This window comes from Pogoniulus pusillus, chromosome 33, assembly GCF_015220805.1.
Source record: "Pogoniulus pusillus isolate bPogPus1 chromosome 33, bPogPus1.pri, whole genome shotgun sequence".
NCBI classification, from domain to species: Eukaryota; Metazoa; Chordata; class Aves; order Piciformes; family Lybiidae; genus Pogoniulus; species Pogoniulus pusillus.
Genome location: NC_087296.1, coordinates 7,618,786 through 7,642,630, shown reverse-complemented (window position 1 = coordinate 7,642,630; position 23,845 = coordinate 7,618,786). Strand labels below are relative to the sequence as shown.

General features: G+C 45.7%; 1 protein-coding gene across 1 annotated transcript in view; it reads right to left on the bottom strand.

Moving 5' to 3' along the window:
- Nucleotides 1–10,225: 10,225 nt before the first annotated feature.
- The window catches only part of DCBLD1 (discoidin, CUB and LCCL domain containing 1), a 52,489-nt gene continuing 38,869 nt past the window's right edge, over nt 10,226–23,845 (bottom strand). The window contains 8 exon segments of the mRNA XM_064170166.1: nt 10,226–12,680; nt 15,122–15,241; nt 16,783–16,832; nt 17,836–17,926; nt 19,536–19,652; nt 20,164–20,311; nt 22,447–22,577; nt 23,189–23,404. Of these exon segments, the coding sequence (XP_064026236.1) occupies nt 12,163–12,680; nt 15,122–15,241; nt 16,783–16,832; nt 17,836–17,926; nt 19,536–19,652; nt 20,164–20,311; nt 22,447–22,577; nt 23,189–23,404 (1,391 nt within the window). The 3' untranslated portion in view covers nt 10,226–12,162.

Below are 23,845 nucleotides of genomic sequence, written 5' to 3'. Positions count from 1 at the left end.
CAAGTGAAAGGAATGGTGACTCTGCTAGTATAATTACATCATTGTAATGGTGACTGTTAGTATAATGGCTGGAGAGCAGCCAGGCAGAAAGGGACCTGGGGATACTGGTAGACAGTAGCTGAAGATGATCCAGCAGTGTGCCCAGGTGGCCAGGAGAGCCAATGGCATCCTGGCCTGGATCAGGAACAGTGTGGCCAGTAGGACAAGGGAGGTTATTCTGCCCCTGTACTCAACACTGGTCAGGCCACACCTTGAGCTCTGTGTCCAGTTCTGTGCTGCTCCATTCAAGAGAGATGTCAAGATACTGGAATGTGTCCAGAGGCAGGAGACAAAGCTGGAACAGCCCTGTGTGGAGAGGCTGAGGGAGCTGGGGGTGTGTGGCCTGCAGAAGAGGAGGCTCAGGGCAGACCTCATTGCTGTCTACAAATACCTGAAGGGAGGCTGTAGCCAGGTGGGGTTGGTCTCTTCTCCCAGGCAACCAGCAACAGAACAAGAGGACACAGGCTCAAGTTGTGCCAGGGGAAGTCTGGGCTGGATGTTAGGAGGAAGTTGTTGCCAGAGAGAGTGATTGGCATTGGAATGGGCTGCCCAGGGAGGTAGTGCAGTTGCTGCCCTTGGAGGTGTTCAAGGAAAGCCTGGCTGAGGCACTCAGTGCCATGGTCTGGTTGATTGGACAGGGATGGGTGCTAGGTTGGCCTGGATGCTCTTGGAGGTCTCTTCCAGCCTGGCTGATCCTACGATTTTATGATTTTACAATTATGGTAGAATTTATTGAGTGTGCCTAGAGAGTAGTAGGAGCTGTCTTAATGGACAAGGCTGAGTCATGCTGGATGGCAAGATGTGTAATACACAATTGATGAGGGCGAGAACTGCAAATACTTCTTTTTTAGCTCTACATTTGTAGAAGGCTTTAGATATGGGTAAATTCAGCACATTGAAGGAAGAAGGGAGAGAAAACTTACACTCACTTGAGCTGTCATAAAACAAGCCGAGGGTTAGAGGCAGCTGTGAATGAAGATGAAAACAGATGGAAAGAGAAGAAAATAAATGTATTTTATGTCATTTGAGGCCAAGAAGGAAAAGAATTCAAATTCTATTTGTGCCTGATTGAAGATTGCCAGGGGCTGCTCCCAGTAACTGGTCATTGAGTAATCATACCCATAACAGAAATGTGTCTTGACACAGACTGTGTAAAGAGGTAACTTTTGCTTATTAAAACCTTAGCTCAGCAGCCTGAAAAGTACCTAAAATGTTTCAAGCTTGCCTTTGGTCCAGTATGTATATTTTGCAATATGAGTGATTTCTTATTCTTTAGAAGCTTGGAAGTGAAGCCAGGAGCTCAGAAGTGACAAACACTGACTTTAAAAGGAAAAGCACTCCAGTTCTTTGCTGTCTGCTCCTGACTCCATGTCTGTACTCCATGGAGCACAACCAGGGCTTCTAAGACAAATGGCCAAGCAAGGCCTTTTTCAAGGCTTCCCTTTCCAAGGGAAAACTGAAGTCACTTGTCTGACTTTTCCACATATTTTACAAGTGTTTAATTCAATCAGTTCTCAAATTTTGATGTCTCTGTCAGCCTTCTGCTTAGCATGTTGAGGGGAAGCATTGAAGCTGCCAGGCGCTGCAGGCGGACGATGCTCTTCCAGTCCCTCACCAGAGATTATGTTGGAAGTGCTTTGGCTCTTAAAACAGAATTGAGAAAAACTGGTTAAAACTGTGCTGCTGTTTTCTGCTGGAGATTATGGCTACCTGTCCCTCACTGAGTGTTTTTGCAATGTGTTTCTTCAAGTTTTCTTTGAAATGCCAAAGCACTGCTCCTGAACTGCAGCCCAAGACATCTTCCCAGCTTCCCCTCTTCCAGTTGTGAGGCTGTTGGCTCTTTGTTGTCTGGGGCTCAATGACTGAGTCTCAAATAGGAGCTCAGAAGATGTGAAAACACACCAAATGAAAGTACAGGCATTCACAGACATGTTTTGATTGCCCATAGCACCAGAATCTTGGGAGACATCTGGTTTTCATTAAATTGCCAGTCTTCAAGTTGTTAATGAATGTATCTATAAACAGGGTCCAGAGGATGCCACGAAGATGTTCAGAGGGCAGGAGCACCTTTCCTCTGAGGACAGGCTGAGAGAGGTGGGGTTGTTCAGCCTGGAGAAGGGAAGGCTCCAGGGAGACCTTACAGAACCTTTCCAGTGTCTGAAGGAGGCCTACAAGGGAAGTGGAGAGGGACTTTTTATAACCGCCTGTGCTGAGCAATGGTTTTAAACCAGATCAGGGCAGATTTAGATCAGACATCAGGAAGAAGTTCTTTCCTGTGAGGGCAGTGAGGCACTTGAACAGGTTGTGCAGAGCCCTGTTGAGTCTGACAATAATTCTGGGGATGAGGCCTGAAGTACCTCCCTAGGCAACCTGTTCCAGTGTTCCACCACCATCATGGTCCAGAACTTGTTCCTAACACCCAATTCAAATCTACTCTAATATCAGACCATTGCCCCTTGTCCTGTCACTCCAGGCCTTTGTAAACAGTCCCTCTGCAGCCTGCTTGTAGGCTCTTTTCGGGTACAGGAAGGCTGCTGTTAGGTCTCCCCAGAGCTTTCTCCAGGCTGAATAACCCCAGCTTCCTCAGCCTGTCCTCACAGCTGTGGTGCTCCAAACCCAGGGTCATTTGCATGGCCTTCCTCTGAACCTGCTCCATCAGGTCTGTGTCCTTCTTGTGTTGAGGATGCCAGAAGTAAATACAGTCAGTACTCCAGGTGAGGTCTTACCAGAGTGGCAGAATCACCTCTCAGCCTGCTGGCCACACTTCCTGTGATACAGCCTAGGATGCTGCTGGCCTTCTGAGCTGCAGGCACACATCATTGGCTCATGTTCAGCTTCTCATCCACCAGCACCCCCAAATCCCTTTCTGCAGGTCTGCTCTCAGTCTCATCATCCTGCAGCCTGTACTGATACCTAGGATTGCCTCAACCTAGGCGCAGGACCATACACTTTGCCTTACTGAACCTTTATGATTGTGTGGCAAATGTCCTTTGGACTGTCTCAGTTTTATACCATTTTCAATGCCAGAAGTTGGCTGTTACTTAGAGATTACAATTAGGGACCTGGGGCTTTATAATCTGGAGAGGACTGAAAGGGAGTTTAATGCATGTTTAAAAATGTCTGAGGGTTGTGTGTCAGGAGTGGGGGGACAGGCTCTGCTCACTGCTCCCTGGGATAGGACAAGGAGCAATGGATGGAAGCTGCAGCACAGCAGGTTCCAGCTCAACACAAGTGAAACTTCTTGACTGTAAGGGTCCCAGAGCACAGGCTGCCCAGAGAGGTTGTGGAGTTTCCTTCTCTGGAGCCTTTCAAGGCCCATCTGGATGCGTTCCTGTGTGACCTGAGCTAGATTGTATGGTCCTGCTGTGGCAGGAGGGTTGCGCTCGATGGTCTCTTCGGGTCCCTTCCGACCCCTGACCCCTGTGATCAGAGTGCTGCCGCGCTTGGCGCCAGCTATTTGCACTCACCCCCAGCGCCAGCAGGGGGCAGCAGCTGCCGTCAAACCTGCAGCGGGAAGGCTGCGAGGCGAAAGAGAAGCGACTCTGCCGTGGGCTGCTTGCCAGGAGAGGCTTCAATTTGACAGGAAAAGAGCTTTATTCGTGAGAATTATTTACCGTAACACGCACTCTGAAACAGCAAACAGCCAGAATACTTCCTATCCGGTAGCAAGGGTGACACACCTCACAGTACAAGTTGTCCTCTCTGTCAAGGTGAGCAGATCTTCGAGTGCACATGAGCACACACACAGACCCTGCCAACGTCACAGGCTCACAGGGTGTCAGGGGTCGGAAGGCAGCCAAGGAGATCATCGAGTCCAACCCCCCTGCCAGAGCAGGACAGTGCTATCTAACACAGATCACAGAGGAACACATCCAGACAGGCCTTGAAAGGCTCCACAGGAGACCCCACAGCCTCTCTGGGCAGCCTGTGCCAGTGCTCTGGGACCCTTACAGGAAAGAAGTTCCCCTTTGCGTTGAGCTGGAACCTCCTGTGCTGCAGCTTCCATCCATTGCTTCTTGTCCTATCCCAGGGAGCAGTGAGCAGAGCCTGTCCCCCTCTCCTGACCCCCAGCCCTCATGTGTTTATAAACATTTATCAAGTCCCCTCTCAGTCTTCTCTTCTCCAGACTAAGCAGCCCCAGGTCCCTCAGCCTCGCCTCATCAGCCATGCCCTCCTGTCCCCTAATCATCCTCGTAGACCTCTGATGGACCCTCTCCAGCAGATCCCTGTCCCTCTTCAACTGGGAGCCCAAAACTGAAAACAGTATTCAAGATGAGGTCTCCCCAGGGCAGAGTAGAGGGGAAGGAGAATCGATCTGCTGGACACACTCTTCCTAATACACCCCAGGATGCCATTGGCCTTCTTGGCCACAAGGGCACATTGCTGTGCCATGGTTAACTTGTTATCTGCCAGCACTCCCAGGTCCCTCTCCACAGGGCTGCTCTCCAGCAGATCACCTCCCAGCCTGTCCTGGTGGAGTTTGTTATTCCTTCCCAGGTGCAGGACTCTGCACTTGTCCTTGTTGCTCCATTGTGTTGCTCTGGATTCATGAATTGCTAAAAAATACCTAAATCTCCCCACCAATTGCTTTAAAACTGAGTTTTAAACTGCTCTCTTACAAACTTGCACCTCACCAGTGCAATTCTGTATTGTTGTTTGTGGGTGACATCATTCCAAAAGAAAGGCACCCAATGTGTTGATAACAAATGAAATGAGGTACTGGGGAGGTTTGCAAACACTCCTTCCTGCAGTGTGCCAGTGCCCGTCAGTCATGATTGGCAACCAGCCTCATCGCTTTCCTGGGAGCTTTGCCCTTCATACCAGTCTGTAGCAAGGAGAAGTGATAAAAAGAGATGATGATTGTTTAGCTCTAGTCTAGTTTCAGACAGAAGCTTCTTAGAGGAAAGATCAGTTCACATTGACCCACCAGCATCTTCTCTCCCTGCTTTTGATAGTGCAGCCTCCAGACTTTGTTTTTGCTAGCCAGCTGATCAGTGACCTTGGCAGGAGAATGTTCTGTGGCATAAAATATTTATGCCCTCAATGCCAGTCCTTGTACAGTGATGTGACTGGAGCTACAAATAGGGGCAGATGGAGTGTGACATCATCTGCCAAAAAGTTACCTATAGAAATGAAATGCTTGCCCTGAAAGCGTCTTTGCTGAGTGCCACCTGCCAGGCATTTGCAAGCCTGTGGAAAAGTTACTGAAGCCTTGTTAGCAAAAGTGTGGCTTGCCTTGTGCTGTGGGCTGTCAAAAAGAAGCGCCTTGTGCCGCTTTTTATGACGAGCTGCTGAAAGTTCTTGGATATCTGAGGGAAAGAAGTTGCACGGACTGTCCACAGGCTTTCCACATGCACGCGTGACTCCAGCTTTCCCACATCGCAGGCAGGCTTTATCCAGGTCACCTTCTTCAACTTTTGTAAAACTGTCTGTCAGAACAGATGGTGTCACTTAAGGATAAAAAGCTTAGCCATAGATGTGAAGAAAAGCTGCCTCTCCAAGTGAGGTCTGCTAGCTCATCTGAGTCTTTATCACCCCTGCCTTCCTTCCTTGCACAAGAGAGGACTTTTCATAGGTTTGCCGTTCATGTTCTCAGAGATCTTTACCTTTTGGGATGGGCTTGACTTGTTGGTGCAGCTCTGGACAAGTGGCAGCAGAGCTGTCTGCCTCAGTTTACTCATCTGTGAAATGATTGCCTGAGCCATGGAAGTTCAGACGTGTAAAATACGTTTGTAAAAGCTGAAGTTTCTAGAACACGATGAAGGCATTAAATCGTTCAGCCCAGGGGCTGGATGGGGGCTGATGTAATTTCCTGTCTTCCTCCCGTGTAATTTCCATCACATCCAGGTCCTTTTCTCCTCCTCTTTTGTAGCAAGCATCACCAGCTTCTTTGCTATCTGCCACTTCTCATAGAGGAGGACTTTGAATAAGCTCCTTGTCGTGGGTCAGGCTTCAGCCACTGCTGTGTATTTCTGGATTCTTTGTACTCATGAAATCATAGAATCAGTCAGGGTTGGAAGGCAGCACAAGGATCATCTAGTTCCAGGGCCCCTGCCATGGGCAGGGACACCCTACCCTAGATCAGACTGGCCAGAGACTCATCCAGCCTGGCCTTAAACTTGTTTCTTTTAAGCCAAGGATATGAGCATTGCTATTTTGCTTGCTTTCTGCTAGGTGACATACACATGGTTCAAAGTCTACTATTGCCTGTTGTCAGCTGAGCTGGCTGAGACAATGTCACAAATTTTGAAGGATCTGTTGTATTGTAAGTGTTCTCACTCTCTTTGGTAGCTCAAACTCATAGGAGGAAATGCTGAGTATCCAGGGATACTATTCCTTTTCAGGTGAGCAGATAATGCAGATCATCGTGGAAGCTTTTACTGTAAGATCTGTTAAAAACTTTGTGTCTACTCAAAAAACTGTAGATCAGTTCAGAGTGGTTAATCAGGGCACAAAAGCCTTAGTAACAGTATTATGTCATATATATGGGCTTATCTTTTTTGCTATGCTGAAAAATAATCTTGTGCTTTCACTGAAGTTGCCTTCTTCCTGGATTTCTGTTTTTAATACCTGAGACTGTATAAAAATAAGCAGGATGATAATCTCTTGGATGTCTTGTGACAACTCGGTAGCTGCATTGCAAAAGTGGCAGAATAAATAATGAAAGGACCAGAGGTTACTGAGTAACTTCTGCACACTATGGATGGCAGATGTTTTTCAGGGTGTGCAGAGACAAAACTAAACAAATACAGTGGAATCTGAATTCAAAAGCCTCCAAATTCTCATGTCCAGACTACACAACGAGATAGCACAGAATGTCAGATGCTAGGCGTCCTCCTTATCACGGATAACTTGAGTTTTCCCCAACTAAGGATGTCTTCCTTCTTTATCTATTTTAGAAATACTTTATCTGACTCCTTCTCGTGTGTCCTTTATGGATGGTAGGACTGTACTGGGGGCAAGAGCGGGGGGGCTTCAAAAAAAGAAGCCCTCAGGAGAGTTTTCTATTTTAAGTTTGAAAGTGATCCTACAGGATTGGCATCTTCCCTTTAATCAGCACATACTCAGTCTTCAGTAACTCTTCAGTGTTGCTGCTGCTTCATAACAGTGTTTATCTCGTTATCAAGACTGACTAACTAATCTTGTTACCACAGCCATGGCAGGGTAGTTTTCAGTATAGGTATCAACAACAGTGAGTTTGAAACATTAAATTCTGCTTTCATTTATCCTGTGCTGTCCTGGAGGTCAGTACAAGCTTACATCATAGCTGACCCTGGAAAACAAAGGGCGGCATAAGATTTTCATTATGGAAAATAATGAGAAGAGGAATGCAACAACACAACCTTGTCATTCCTGTGGCACAGACTGATTACAGGCTAGAGGAGCTCTTAAGACAACCCACTCACTGAGCAAACCTAACTGGGTTTTGGGGAGAGAGTGGACAGAAGAATACTGATGCATTTCTACAAAGTTCTTTTTTCAGTGGGTAGTCTCTCGCAGGACTTCTGTGAGACCACTGACACAGATAGATGTCACAAAGCTTGCTTCTTGTTTCTGCACTTTGCTTTTGCACTCTTGAACTGACTTAGAACATGCTGGGGAAAAAATTCTGGCTTGCCTTCCCTTTAGCTCTTTTTAAAAGTGAAGCACAAAGCCTTTGTTTCAAACCAGAGGTGCCTAGAGGCACTGTCATAACCACCATGGTGTTAGTTCAGAAGCTGCACTACTCAATAGACACAGGGCATACAGGTTGGCCTCGCAGCTCTTCCTGCTTTCCCCCATCTATACAGAGATGCTGTAGCCACTGGGCTACTGAGCTGCTGGGACCCACCCTGTGGATGGTGTCTGGAGATGAAGGTGAGGACAAGTGCTTGATCCAGAGACAGACACTAAGAGAGTAGGTGGTGATCTAAAATGAGTAGATTTGTTGTGCTGAGGGCTTCGGTTTAGTCAAGGACTAGTTAGTGTGAAACTAATGATTGGAGTCCATGAACTTGAAGGGCTTTTCCAGTCTAAGAAATTCTGTGATTCTGTGAGATCCACTGAGCTGGGAATATCCTAGTTGCAGTTGGCAAGTCAAGGACTGATTTTAAGCAGTTGCCTGTTGGATGTAAAGATTCTGGGAGGTACTAAAGAAGGATGAATATGTAGTGGTAAAACTCTGTAAACTGAAAGACACAGTGAATTACACTTGATAGGAGGAATAAATGAAAGCTTTTGTGTTGAGAGTTAGAAAGGTACTGGACAGAATAAGTAAGAACTCACTGCCTGTTTCACAATCTAAGCAGATGAGAGAAGAGCATTTGTGGGTTTGCTGTGCTGTTTTGGGAACTTTTGTTTGCTTTCATTTTTTTTTCTTGTGAGGTTTTTGTTTTCTCTTTAAATGTAAAGCACCACCTAGCAATGCATGCTAAGCTGTGTATTTGGACTCCAGCTGTAGGTAGTGTACACTGGCTTCTACACATTTTTACCTCAAGAGCCTTCTTTGTCAATTCTTGTAAGGCACATGGACAGTTCCACTGTGTAACCCTGTTCCTGGCAGTCAGAGGCTTGCTGTCACCTACAGTTGGGGCAGGCAGGGCCCTGATGATATGATCAGTTAATATTTAACCTTCCTGTGAACTCTGGCTTGGTTTTACTGCACCAGCCTACTGGGAGTGCCTGTTCAGGAAAGAAGTTCGGCATGGGAAAGCTCCTGAAAGTCTTCACTCACCAGAGAATCAGACTCTGCTCTCATACAGCCTGTAGAGATGTTGGAGAAGGACTCAGAGCTAAGACAGCCCTTAAGGGTGTAAATGTCTCCAAATGGTGTAGCCTCTCACATGCACTGTGGAAGGATGATTTTTAAATGTGTGATGTTTGATAAAGCTGCCTGTGTTATACCTGTGACTGGTTTTGATGGTGAGAAAAGGTTGATGCAGACAAGCTGGAGCTTGCTGTACCATGGTACCATGGATGGGCATGAGGCTCTCTGCCACTGTGTTATACTTGTGACTGTTTTTCATGGTGAGAACAGGTTGATGCAGACAAGCTGGAGCTTGCTGTACCATGGTACTATGGATGAGCATGAGGATTAATGTCTACCACTGTGTTATACCTGTGACTGGTTTTGATGGTGAAAACAGGATGATGCAGACAAGCTGGAGTTTGCTATACCGTGGGCATGGTACCATGGATGGGCATGAGGATGAGTCTCTGCCACTGGGAAGAGTCTAGCAGACCCCTTTCCTTCCTACACCAGGGTTGGGTATCTCCACTACCGTCAGGATAGAGACACTACACAGGTAGAAAGTACCCTTGCATAGCTGTTGCTAGGGGCACTGAAAAGCTTCTTTCTTGGCCAAGGTGGAGAAGCTCAAGGCTTTTTATGTTACCCACACTCAGCAGTCACTCAGACACAAACCAGGAGGCACCATGACAGTTACTAAGAACTGTGAGCAATTTGAGAGCTGCTACACTGTCTCTTCCAGCACCGGGCCACTGTGACACAAGGATGAGGGAAATATTTGGGACTTTATTTTAAGCCCCCCCCCCCCCCCCCTTTTTTTTTTTTTCCAGTTTTACAGGGTTACTTTGAGGCCAGGGAGGATAAAGGTGCAAATCAACTCCCAAGTTTTCATTAGGCTACGACCAGCTGTCTTAAGAGGCATGTGCATGGCGGCAGAAACGGGCACACACTACCAAAACACCTTTGACACTTGTAGCATACTGCAGATGGAGTGCTGGAGGCATGTGAAAAGATTATCATAATACAAACAGTGTCATCTGCTGCCTGGCCCTGCTGCATTATCTGGGTGCCTCATTAGGTGGGGAGCAGCCCTGATTACTGAACGCTGCTTGTTTGTAAAGTGACAAGTCAGGCTAATGAGCTGTGTGGGTGGAGTATTGGTTTCAGGCTCATCAGGAGGGCATCCTCATCCTTTCCTCAATTATATGCATCCAGCAGCAGGGCTGGGCACAGACATTTGTTCGTGGGTGCTTCTTCTCTAGAGCTTACGGCCAGGCTAAATGGGGCACCGAGAGAAGCTTTTTTTAGCCTGTCACACCAGGACCATGAATTGCAACAGCACAGCTGGCACTTTTGCAGGGTGTGAGGAACTCTTCTTTCTCACCCTGCCAGAGATGTGACAAGAGTGGGCGTGCAGTGACGATCAAGCCACTGAGCTAAGTAGCAGAGCTGTGTGACTGATTTACAAATACCAGTGTTCTTTATTTACACAGACATGTAAACAACAGAAGGTAAACAACACCGCCCAGCTCGGTCTAACAAACAGGCTGCTGCTGTTTCACTTCAGGACCTGAGGTGTTTCAGACATTTCACAGAAACTGTATTGACAGCAAACACAGGCAGGCTACGAGGTTACCTTGACTCTCTCTTCTCTGCACAGGAATCACATGCACGGCGTGCAGTGAGAGTGACTGGTGCCACTGAAGCCACAAAACAAGCAGATGCAGCAAAGAACCCACTAAGATCTTGCCTGAAGGTTGACTGTGGCTGGGCTTAGCAATATTTGTGAGTAGTATCACTGCAACTGGTCCATGCTCCGACATCACTTTCCACCCAAGGAGTTGCAGAATGGTTTGGCATGGAAGGGACTTCACACATCATCCAGTTTCAACCCTCCCTGCCATGGGCAGAGACACCTTCCACTGGAGCAGGTTGCCCAAGGCCTCTATAAGCACTTTGCAAACAGACTACAAGTCTTCATTGCATCTGTTGCAAATTATCTCCCGTTCACACAGAAGGAAAGGGAGGGCCTTTAGCTAGTGGCTGTCCCTGAGCTCAGGCTTTACTGGTCTCTTTTCACAACCTTGTACAATAAATATAGCACCAGTCTTCCTTCCCCCAAGTACATCACATCTTAGGACAAGCTTCTGAATCCAAAGTGATGCTTCAAGCATTGCAGGTGGAAGGGCAGTGTACAGTCCCAGTTGCTAGCAGATGTTGTTTTGCTCCAGCGATGACCCTGCTGGAAGAGCAACCAGCTACCGTGCAATCCATTGCACCATCCCCGTGGATGTCTGTCCAAGAACAGACTGAAGGGTAGCATTAGCTGCAAAAGACAACCTGTTGGGAAACAACTGCGCTGATCTGCTGCCTTGCAAGTTGAACTGCAACAGTAAGCCATACACAGACCGTGTTTCACTTAGCCAAAATATTTCAAATAGAACTGTTACACTACATTTGTAAGACAGAAAAATACCTAGCTGTGATATGAAGAGTTCAGGAAGTTTGCTGCTTTGTGCCAAGGAACACATTTCCTTGTGTTTTAGCAGCAAAAGCATCAGCCAGGGATTCAATGAGATTTAATTCTCAGCTGTAAATTCTCATTTTGGTTCCACACACGCTTCCTGGAAAACAGGCTGGATTGAAAGGTGTTGGGTTTGTTGTTCATTTTTGTTTGTATTGCAGAGTAATTACCGTGGTTTGAATCCCAAACTGGTTTCAGCCTTTCTACCTGTTTCTAACATGAGTAGGAAGTTAGGCTCAGCTTGTAAGCTAGATCAAATTCAAGCATACAAGAACTGCTGCTAAAAAGGCAGTCAGGAAGATGGATTTGAACACAGCATTTAGATGCTCAGCTGCCTTCTCTTGTGCATGTTATGCTTCAAGTAGTTTAACTTCTTCTATCCTCCCAGTAAGAACTACAGTGATGCCCTATCTTGAGTTATCATAGGAAAGAAGATGAATCACAGTTCTCGGGTATGCTGTTTACAGCTGCCAGCACAACAGCAGGTAAAATAAGGATGGAGAAGGAGGCTTGTTTGTCTTAAATAGGTATTTCTGCAATCCTTTCGATGTCCCAGGTGGGAAAGGAAACTTAAGATAATTCTCCTTAAATAAAAGCTATGTACAAATTGCACACATTGCAAGTGGAGCACTGAGATCAGTTACAGAAAATAAGATGTACAGTCTTCACTGATAACATCTCTCTTGCTATAAACAGTGATAAACAGCATATGCTTTCTTCAGATGTCAGAACCCAGCAAGACTGAAATATTATGTACACAGGGCTTGTTTGCCTTCTGCCTCCCGCAGCAGAGTCCCTCCAAACTCCGGTTTCTGCTTCAGAAGGCTGTGCGGTGTTGCTCCTGCGCGCCGTGTCTCTGCTGCTGGGCACATCACAAGAGAGCTGTCATCGCTGTCTGGCTTATGGGCTTTAGACAGTCTCTGGGTGTTGAGTAGCCCTCGCTCCCCAGACCGTTGGGCTGAGGCTTCTGGTAGTCCGTGCTGTAGCTGACGGAGGTCAGGACACCGTTCGCTTTGGGTTTGTCGTAGTTCATGACACTCTGGGGTGTCTGATAGTCTCCGTTCCTGGCGTCGGCCTTAGCTGAACCGGAGAAGCTGCCAGCGGGAAGGGAGTGTTTCTGAGACGAGGCCACAGGTATGTTGTAGCCGTTCTCAGAGGGGAAACTGTTCTCTCTTGCTGCGTGCCGCTCGATGATGGGGGTAGCATATTCAGGCTCCTGGCTGGCCAGGGGCAGAGCATATTCGTGCCGGTTACCTCTGTGTGGACAGTGATAGTGATTTTCAAACTCTAAACTCCCTCTTCTTCCCTCATCTTTTGTGTCCATGGGTCGAAAAGTAGATCCTTTCCTTGTTACTGTCCCAGTCCCAATCATGAGGGGCTGCTGGTAATCTAAAAGGAAGGGTGAACTGCTCAGTAAGGCATAGACTGATTATTTTGTGTATCTAATCCTTATGCATAGATAAGCATTTTGTGTGGAAAAATTGCTGTTATTCTATCAAGCACATGGTTATCAGGAATGTGAGGAAACCCTTCCCCAAAGCACGTCCTATAACCTCCCTTAGCAAGCAAACCTTGCAGAACATGGCAGAAGTTCTTCCATGGAGGAGTTCCAATCTGCCACCCTTCTTCCTACTTGCCTTTCCCTCCTACCCACCCAAGTAAATTCACTTCGCTTCTGCAGTACACTCGTAAACCCTAAAAAAAAAGGAGAGAAGCCAACAAAATATTAGCAACAAACTGGACAGAGGGCATGAAGATGCACAAATAAGTTCTCAGAAATGAGTGTTCCACTTTTGGAATAATTAAAATGCCTGCAGGATTCTTAACGAGCCGACCAAGTGCCGGCTTTATTTGAAAGGCATTTTGCAGTAGCTGAGTGACAAGAAGGATGGAGTTAGGCAGAACGGCAGCCAAGAGAGTCAAAGGAGGTGTGAAACACGCTAAGCCAGCCCAGCACTGCTGCGGGTGTGTGAGGGGGGACAAGTCATGAGAGAAGAGGTGGGACCAGTGCTGCCAGAGGAACCAGGCGGTCACCCTGGTCAAGGGAGACAGCAGGGAGGGTGCTGGGGATGGGCAAGCAGCCTGAACAGGAGCAAAGAGGGAGATGGAGAAAGTGTGGCCTCAACAAGCGTGTTTGCATGCCTAGTCGAGGCAGATGCCAGGCTGCCATGCGAGATCAGGACTAAAAGGGGTTTCAAAAAATCCAGTGAAGCTATTATGAGAAAATTCACCGTTGTAGCTTTCTCGCTTTGGTGCTGGTGACAATCTCTTATGGATGCAAAGGGTGGCCTGAACAGCTCTGGTAAGTGACACTGCTAAAGTATCATGTTTTGAGGCAGGCGTGAAGAAGTGAGTGCAGTTTCTGTTCTGGCATCGTGGTGCATCTGACATGAGCGTCAAATTGGATCCCATATGTCCTGTGAATCTTTTTGGCAGCTCCTGGCTATGTCCCAAACTTCAGCATGTAGGGTGAAGGTGTTATGAGACTTCACTAAGTAAGTGGTGCAGCTCTCTCTGGCACCACTGCTGCCATCCCCAGCAATTTCCCTCGTTCAGGATGAAGCATCTCCACTTGCTCCTTTGAGAACTGGCTGGCAGCCGGGGACTGGAAGGGAGGGAATTTCGTTTGGCGTATCCAGCTCTATGCAAGTTGCATATCCTCTGCAGTTAAATTATTAAACAGCACATTTCTGTTTCGTGTTTCTTATTTTTAAGATGCTTGTAGGTGAAATGCCTAAGCTGTGTGTGTGTACACACCTGGGAATTAGACACAAACATGGCAGGAGAAGAGGATGGAAAGAGCGAAGGCTCCCCAGACATGGTCCAAGAAGCCAGATAATTCCAGTTGAGAGCAAACTTTATCTCATTCCTTCAGGAAATACAACTGCTTTACAGGTGTCTGCATATTTATACTGAAAATTTCTGTAAAGGACTGAAACTGTCCTTGAAAGATATCCAAGGCAGCAGCATATGGAATTACAGTAGCCATCCATTTGTTGTTTAAATGTATGTCTCTGCCAAAGACATCGGAGAAATTCCAAGGAATTTCTAAGGTCTGGAGGCTGGAAACAGCAAATTAATCTTTCAGGAAGATTGCTGATCCCATGAGATGGCTGGTCTCACTGGCCTTTCCAGACAGACTAAACTAGGCAGGGATAAGATGTGCTAAGAGGATGAATTAAAAAATCCCAACCAGCAACGCATCCCTCTGGGATGAAAATAGTACTGAGGTGGGAATTTGCTCTATCCAGACAGTGCCCTGGAGCCAAAGCAGCACAGGAGAGAAGCACTGCGGTTGTTTCTGTTTCATTCTTTCTCATCTACCTGCTTCCATTTTGGGGGGTCTCATCTCCAAAATAGGAGAAAGCTGCACAGGGATCTCAGCACAGCTTCCAGATGGGCATGAAATCCCACCAGAAGCCAAGTCATTTTTCTTCTTTGCTCAGCAGCAAGGGGCATTATATTTTGTTCCATTTCCAGAGACATTTGTGTTTAAACTGAAATGAATAAAATTAGCCAGTAAATGTAAACTATCCTATCCTAGGCACATTCTTGTGCTGCAGCCAGGCCTGAGTGCCTTCTGTGGTTACCTTCAGCTGTAACTATTTCAGAGTCAGGAAATCTTTCCCAACAACTCTAAGAATACTAATTCCAAAAGAGCGGTCGTTTCCTCCTCCCAATACACTTACCTGTTTCACTGTAAATCCTGTTTCTGAGCCTCCACTTGCATGAGAGCTGGAGCTTGTAACACTAATGCCTCAGCCCTCCCCCACTTAGCTGATCTGCATGCAGAGCAAAATGAGTGCCTTGCAGGGGGGAGCAATTGTTACCTGCCATGTCACTGGTGATGAGATCTAGTTTTTGGGGTGTCTCCTTCTCATTATTATAGCTGATGGTAAATTCAGTTGACTGATGTCTGGTGAAAGGCTGCTTGATTTGTTTCCAACAGCCTATGATAAAGAAATAAAAATAAGTTGATCAGCAAGTTAAATGCTTAAAATCTGAAGGCTTATCAGAAAGCTTATCTTTTTGGTGTACTCATTGCTGTCAAGATATTCAAGCAGTTAAAAAGCAGGACTAAAATGGACTGTTTGGGGAGGGGGGGGGGGAGTCCCCTAAATTTGGAGGGTGAAAGGGAAAAAAGTGAATCATCAACTGGAATTTCCAAGTGAAAATGAAACTTCACAGAAGATTTTCTTGGCAAGAAGGGCTCAAACTCTGTAAGTGCCTACGCTGATGCCTTAAAGTATATCAGTAAAATACTGGCTTTAAATCAATTCCATGTTTTGCCATTGCTTATCTGGCAAAAATAATGCTTAAAATGTCTTTTTTTGTTTGTTTTGTGTTTAGCAGACTAGCATGGCTTCCACATTTTTGGGATTTGAGCATCTGCTGTCATCAATTAATCTGTTCTCAGAGCATCCATGAAACATGAAAGAAAAAACCTCAGTGTCAGGCATTGACCAGAAACCTTCAACAGGAGGTCTATGGAGAGATGGGTCTGGCTCCCAAGTACCAAACCTGGGTCACTCAGGCTTAGGAGCTCGATTTGTGACACGCACACACAACAGACTGATGGGACACGAGGCTACCTCCAATTTCTTGGGATTTGTCCTCATTAGCAAGTGAGAAGGGGTTGTGCTGTGACCTCAAAAAAAAAAAAATCATATTAGCAAGTATGATGTTAAGTCCAAATTAATTTTCTAATGAGGGTAAGCTGCAGCGGGTAACAGCATTCCTTTCACTGTCAGCAGCACCTGCTGGGGGATGAGATTTCGGAGCTGAGCTATTGCAAAGCACTTGTCAAGAGACACGTGAGTTGCTTAGGTTTCCTTTCCTCAGGGAAAGCCAAGATTCAGAATGATATTCCTCTATTGAGTTGGTTGGTCAGGAAAAACAGCTAAATCCCAACTTCCAAGCTGACAGGAGACTCCACTCTAGAAAGCATTACTGAGCAAGACAAAGAATAGGCTTCCCTGGGGCTTTACAGGCATCTCCTAAAGCAAATCCCATATTCAGATTTTACACTTGAAGTGCAGCTCAGTATTGTTAGGCTTTATAAATACAGTTCCAACCAGGGAGGGCAGTGGGATGGAAATGTTAAAGCCATCAAAAATTATTAGCCCTTGATCTTTTGGAGAAAAGCAATTCCCTCTGCTGTGGAGAAAACAAAAGGAAAGCAGCAAATTCCTGCAAAAAGATATTTTGGAGGAGTGAAGGAAAGGGAGGGCACCTGGGAGCACTCTTGCATGCTAATTTATGCTCTCTGTATAATAGATCTTTTGCTAATTGCCTTTCTGTCATAGAAACCAAATGATATTGTTTCTCAGGGCACCATGGTAGGACGACACAAGTGGGATTATCATTTGCTGTTTCCCTTGTAGGAAGAGGTGAATCTGAACGAGGAAACACGATGCTATTGCATAAGCATTTCGTGCCTAAGTGCTGAAGCCACTTCTCATTGGCCCAATGGACAAGACCCTCCACTAACCTGATTTCTGAGCACTGGATAATCCATAAGAAAGTCCTTTGGCTTCTCGCCTGCAAGGAGAGGAAAGTGTTTATAAACATCTACCCTCAAAGCATTTCAGCTTTGTGCCTCAGCTGCAGCAGAGAGAGCCTTTGTCTTTAGTGGCTAAGGACAACGCTTCAGTGCGAGTTCCTGAAGGTTGGTGTTTACTAGAACCTAAGGCATGCAAACCAGCTTCTTGACATCTCATTTCTCCCCATCTACATGCAAGCTGTGAGTGATGGTGTTCAAATTTCTAGTGCCTGGCCCTCAGTTTGAAGTGTACATGTCTATATGTGTCACTTCAGGTTACATTCTGGGTTTGCTCTTCTGACTTCTTTGGGAGTGCAGGGCAGAGCTGTACCGTATCACTAGTGATGAACCATCATCACCAGAGCAGTGCTTTTCTACTTCCAAATCTCCATCTGCTGATAGAAACATTTCCTGGCTCTACAAGCAAGGACAGGTTCATATGAATGGGCATCTAGCAGGAGTCATAGTTAGCAGGACTTCTTCCAGCCCTCTGACTTGTGAAATGAAGTGGCTTAGCTTTAGCTGATTACTTCTGTGTGTGCAGCTCATTACAGCTGGGCTCTGCTCCCAGCCTGACAGGTTAAGGGACCAGGATGCAGAAACACAACAGGAGAGAAGTAAAAGAAAATGATCCATATAGATAGGTCAAATGCTCCCTTCACTGAATTATTACTTGGCTTTGGTGTGGAAACTCTTTTATCTTTGATTGCTTTACACCCCAGCATCTGTGGGTAGGCTGAAGAGAACAGCCAGCCACACTGGATTGTAAACTGGGGATGTGTGTACAGTTCTGGCTGCTTTACCTTCGTTTTTGTCTGACTTGGGAGATGCGTAATAAGAAATACAATGTACAGAGATACAACATGAATTCTACTTAAAGGGAGGCTGCTGAACAGGATCAATTTCCAGCTCCCTGGTAAAGAGGCTCTGGAGAAGGCACATAGTTGGCTGTGCTATCTAGGTAGCCACAAAGGCCTCCTTTGACAAAAGCCAGTGTCTTACTTGCGTAGGGCTGCACAGATACAAATTCCAGAGAACAGGAACAGACACAGCACGATGAGGACAGGGACAATTATAGCTGTAAGCTTTAAACCTGCACAAGAAAAAAAGGGGGGGGAAAAGATAACATTTTAAAAGGGAAATTACCCTGAAGCTGGTGGTTTTTTTTACTACAGAGAATACAGGAAAAGGCAGATAATCTTGCAGGAGCACTCCTTGCAAGACAGCATGAAAATGAAGACCTACAAGAGCACTCTTCAGCCATCCTTGGTTGCCACGTACCTATGAAGGAGTTAAATATCCTTTCTCAAGGCTGACACTTAACATCTCTATCCATCCTTACAAAGAACAGTTCTTCGTTATTACACACTAGGTAACTTCTACAAAGCCACTTACACAACCTCTGTTTTCAGTTGCTTATAAAACTGCCAAATAAGGCTGCAATTTCACATGCTGAGTAGCTGGCTCATGCTGAACTGGTTGAAACATTTCAGTCAAAATAATTCAAAGATTTCCAGGCGTGGAGCTGTGGAAAAACCACTTTGGCCCCTGTTAAATTCTAATACAGCATAGTTTAGAGCAGGGATTTGAAAATTAGCAGTGGAGTGACTCTCGTGGCTGGAGTCCATCATTTACTATTCCTCAAGACACTTCCCAGGCTGTGAGGATTAGGTGTCCATGGGATATTTACAGTTTAACAGACAAAATCTCAGTAGATTCCATTTTCAGGGATACAATTTACCCTTATTGCTGCACAGCTAGGCTGAGCTTTGCTCTTGGCAAGAGCAATGAAGTTACAGGAGAGCTTTTTTTTTTTCCCCCCACAGTGATAACCTCTTACAACCAGTGGGGTTTTTATTCAGAGTCATTCCTACAACTGTCAGCTACCTAATGAGTAGCCAGTGTTTGCTGTAGTGGATCTGGTAATTCTAGCCTGGCTATGGGTCCACCTGTCAGGGTAAGCAGCAAATTTTGTCTGTTTGCTTTTTAAGGTCTAAACAAATTAGCTCCACATTAAAGGATGAAGACTGCAAATTCAGGGAGAAGTATGTGAATTAAGGTCACCCAAGTCTCCATGGACACAGGCATTATGGAAAAACGTTTAATTGAGCAAATGTGCACTGCTGTGGGATGCTTTGAGATGGGAATCTGTCTGGAAAGAGTCATGGTTATGTGGAGAAGGTAACATTTATCCAAGACCACTGCCCAGGCAGGTGGTGGAGACCCCATCCCTGGAGATGTTCTAGGTCAGGTTGGATGTGGCTCTGAGCAACCTGATTTAGTTGGGGATGTTCCTGTGTACTGCAGGGGGATCGGACTAGATGACCTTTAAAGATCTTTTCCAACCCACTGCATTCTGTGATATTACAGAAAATATAAAATACAAAGAAGAGAGAGAGGAAAACCTCTTCAAAAAGATGCTGATGAATGCTCAGTATAGTCCCTTGAGCCACCTACCAAGCATGTCAAATAAACCAATATGACAGGAGAAACAGAGCCTGATGTTTCACACATCAAGGAAAATTAAGGTTTTCAATCTCTTTCTGTGCTTTAAGACAAAAAGAATGTTATGCTCCTCCCTCTTCTCTCTGCTGTTAACCTTTAATAAAATCCAGAGGGAAAATGGAAGTTTTGTTTGGTGAGAAAGTTTAAAGTTCACCCAGGCTAGGCTTAAGACATGACACAGTATTAGGCAGTGTTACCCAAGTTAGTTTCTTCTGCTGGGATGGGCTCTGTAACAGTCCTGTCTTCTTTTCCAAGGGAAGCTGCTGTGCTCTGACTTGGTTTTTGCCACATTGAATGGGTAAATGAACTATTAGCTGTAAAAGAGAAGGGGATATGACTGTTACCTTCACTGGACCAGAGTGTTTCCATCACATCACCAAAATATACAGCATGGACTTTATTAAGAAGGCTTTGAGCACCAGAGCCAGCACCCTTGAGGGCCAGATACAGGCTGGAAGAACAGTGCTGGTGGTGGGGATTCAACTGGCAGCCCTGTGCTGATCACCTCAGCTGTGGATGACAGCACAAAGGACTTTTACAGAGACTTGTTTGCAGGCTGAGCTTGATAGCAGAATGACTGAATATTAAGAAGAAATTTTTTACAGTGAGGGTGGTGAGACCCTGGAACAGGTTGCCAAGGGAGGTCATGGATGCCAGGCTGGATGAGGCCTTGAGCAACTTGGTCTAGTGGAAGATGTCCTTGCGCAAGGCAAGTGGGCAGAACTAGATGACCTTTAAGGTCCCTTCCAACTCAAATCATTCTATGACTGTTTAGCAAAGGGGGCTTTGGAGGCCCATGCCTGTGGAGCAGTGCTTCCCCCATACCTTGCATTATTCGACAGCCCATCAGCTCCAGCTTCAGAGCTATTCTGTGGTTCCAGGTCTGAGGGATAATGCGCACGTAGCGGGCCACTATGGGAGGGATGAAGTTGTTGCGTACTATGTCACCAGAGTTGGAGTTGCCTTGGAATACCTGCAATGGAACATAAGCACGTGGTTTGCTCTGCTTTAAAGGACTTTTACTTCAAAGGGTCCCTAACATACACCTTCAGAGGTTCTCATTATCCTCAAACTAATACAGCTTTAGGATTTTGGAACTGAGAGTTCTGAAGCGAGAAATTCTTTAGAGTGAGGGTGGTGAGACACTGGAACAGGTTGCCCAGGATGATTGTGGATGCCTCCTCCTTGGAGGTGTTCAAAGCCAGCCTGGGTGAGGCCTTGAGCAATCTGATCTAGTGGAAGACGTCTCTGCCCATGGCAGGGAGGCTGGAACTAGATGATCTTCAAGGTCCTTTCCAACCCAAACCGTTCTATGATTCTATGCAATAAATAATAAAGAAGAGTGCTTCCTTTGGTCTGTTCTGGCATATGATCACATTTTTCTGTTAGCCTGGAGAAGAAATCTGTAATTTCTAGTTGATGTATACTGGCACAGTTCTGTCATTTTTTGTTGCATAGACTGCAGCACCCTTACTTGTTCAGCAGGGAAGAAAAATACACAGAGGAAAAAAAAACTGAACTCTTTCTAAAGACTTTAGTCAAATGGTCAGTTTTGTGTGTCAGGCTTGAAGAGTGACTACCAACTGCAGAGCTGCCTCTCCTTTTCCCTGCACTTAAACAATCTTTCCCAGAATCAGCTTCACCTGTGTTCAGAAGAGCAGACCTTGCAAAATTAGTTCTTGGAGATGCTTCAGCATGATCTAGGAAAGCTGAAAAGCCTGATGAGACAGGGAAGTGAGCTCAGCGTGTCACAGATAAAGCGCCAAGCCCCACAGGGTTCTGATGGGGCAGGTTCTGTCATGCACCTTAGCTGAAACTCAGATCGTGCACAACACTTGCATAAGATTATTTGTATGTAACAAGTCATTGTGGAAAACTGCAGACCTGCAGATTTTAAATAGCCACCTTTCACAGTTCAGTCACTGCTAAGTTTATTTATCACTTTCTGGGCCCCCAAGTTTAACATTCTAAAAATATGAAACCAGTTAGCGTTGTGCAGTGAAGTTCCTTGAAATACAAGCTAAGAAAATCAGAGCTCAGAGAAAATCTCTCTGCGTCTCACCTAAGTTTATAAAAGCTGCCATCAGGACTGAGGACTAGGAAGAGCCTTATCCTGAGGCGAGCTGAGCTCCTTCAGAAGTGATATGTGAAGGTCTGATTCTGAATGCTGTGAGTGCATGGAGAGGGACTTGGGAGCTCTTTTGGCTTGCCAGGAAATGAGGTTTTCAGGGAAAAAATGTTATGAGCTGATGCTTCGCAGCAGCTGCAGGCACTAGGTGCACTGTTTTTACCTCTTCAATGTTACAGTCTCTCAGAGCCTGTGAAAGCTCTTGTGTGGACAGGTATTTTGGTGTAAGAACACTTCTTTTGAAGTTCAGCCACACTGATTCCTGACAGACACAGGCTACACCAGAGACTCATGTCAGAAATTCTCGCCAGTGAGGTGCAGTCCCTCCTGAGCTCTGTCTACAGGCACAGCTCCACCAGCAGCTCTGTGCTGTTACAGAGCACAGAATGGTAGGGGCTGTAAGGGATTTCTGGAGATCATGTAGTCCAAGCCTCCTGCTAAAGCACATTTTCACCCAAGTTGATTGTTTCACTTGCAGCAGAGAAGGTAGGTTGACCATCTCAGTGCATCTAACACTGACTCTGGGCTGGATGAGGCACTGAGTGCCATGGTCGAGTTGATTGGCTAGGGCTGGGTGATAGGTTGGACTGGATGATCTTAGAGGTCTCTTCCAGCCTGGTTGATTCTTTGATTCTATACAGACCAATGTTTCTGCACTGCCACAGGGTTCCTAGCAAGGACAAATGCTGAGCTGAAGACTTTCCCAAACAACCTGTTGTACAGCCTTAATTACAGTGTTTTTAAAAGGAGGCACACATACATGTGCCTCCCTGTGTGTGGCTCAATGTCAGCAAGCCTAGGATATCTTCCTTGTTTAGACAAGCTTACTATCTACTCCATGGCCACACATTACACTGGTGAGAATAACCCAGACCTAGACAAGTGTGAAATTCCTAATGATTTTTGCCAGTGAAAGCTTGCTCTTCAATGTCAAGGCAGCACACACATTATTGCTCTGTGCTTTCCTACCCCTCTCTTACCTTTTCCTCATTGCTCAGAATCCCTTTGTAAGTTCTCCATTTTGAGTTGTTATTTCTGTAGTTCATGGTAAATGTCTTCACAAAAAAGTTGACATTCAGCATAGTGGCTCCTGAACCAGTGGTCCTGATCCCTTTTAACAAATGTAAAAGACATTTTCCTTTGTTAGGTGCTGTTTTTTAAAGGAACCTTTGCAAATCCAAACACAGAAGCCAAAATGATTCAGAGCAACAATGAATTTTTAACAGAGCTCATTAATTTGACTCCAAAAATGGTGATACCTGTTTGATGCTATGGTCTGCACCAGCAGTCTTTAGATGTTTAGCAGCTACTGCTATTTATGTTTCTACAATTAAACTAGGAGTTGGAAACAGGAACCTCTTTCACCTGGGCCATTATTTCAAAGGTTATGACTTCAGTCTTACTTACCAACTCCAGAACTGCATCACTGCTAAGGTTCTAAGCAATCATTTATCATTCCAGACTCTACCGGTCCCTGGGTATGTATTTTGCTCTGAGCTTACAGCATGTTTACAGATCAGGCATGCATGACAGTTGACTACAATCCTATGTCCCTACAGGAAGATCAGTCTTAACAACAACTACAATTTCTCAAACATGAAAAGAATATTCCTCAATGCAGAACGTTTGCATTACATTTAATGAAAGAAACCTTGCATTTAGTGCTCTTCAGCTGCACTTAGTTTTTTTTCTCCAGCTTCAAATGTCCAGACAGTGACCTACCTGTTACTCTCTTCTTCTCTCCCAGGTCTATCTCCAACCATTCACGGTTGCTGCTGTGGTTAGAGGCCCAAGCCAGTCCTGGGACGTGAAGCCAAGCCTTGTCAGGAGACCACTGGAATAGCTGCCCAAATTCGTTGGTCTCCTCCCAGTAGGAAGATGCAGTAACCTGGCTCTTGGAGAGGAATCCCTCTTCCAGACTGAGGGATTTATTGCAGCCTAGGAGTCCCCACAGAGACAGACAGAAGGAGTTATTTTGTGTTTTCACAGCATATTTTTACATTAGGCTAGCAACATATGATGAACACCCACAACAGCAAAGTCAGATGTTGCCTAATCTAGCGCTAGGCTGATGCTCTCCGTTAGCTGTAGTGTTTGCCAGTCAGTTTGCAGGGGGCGATCCAGCACCAGAGTGCCGCAGTCCCTCTCCTTTACCCTTTAAACTCCTACATACACGACACCTTCTGACTACATCTGCTATTTTTGTCATTCTGGTTTTAATCTGTGCAGTTTTGTCTCGTTCCTGTGAAGACTTCTTATATTTTTACATTTTCCTCCTGAACCATAATATTTATGTTTCGAGATTGGCATTAACTGATTCTGCTGTAGAAACCCTTTCCCAGATGAAGGCACTGTGCTGAAAGGAAAGCTTTACTGTAA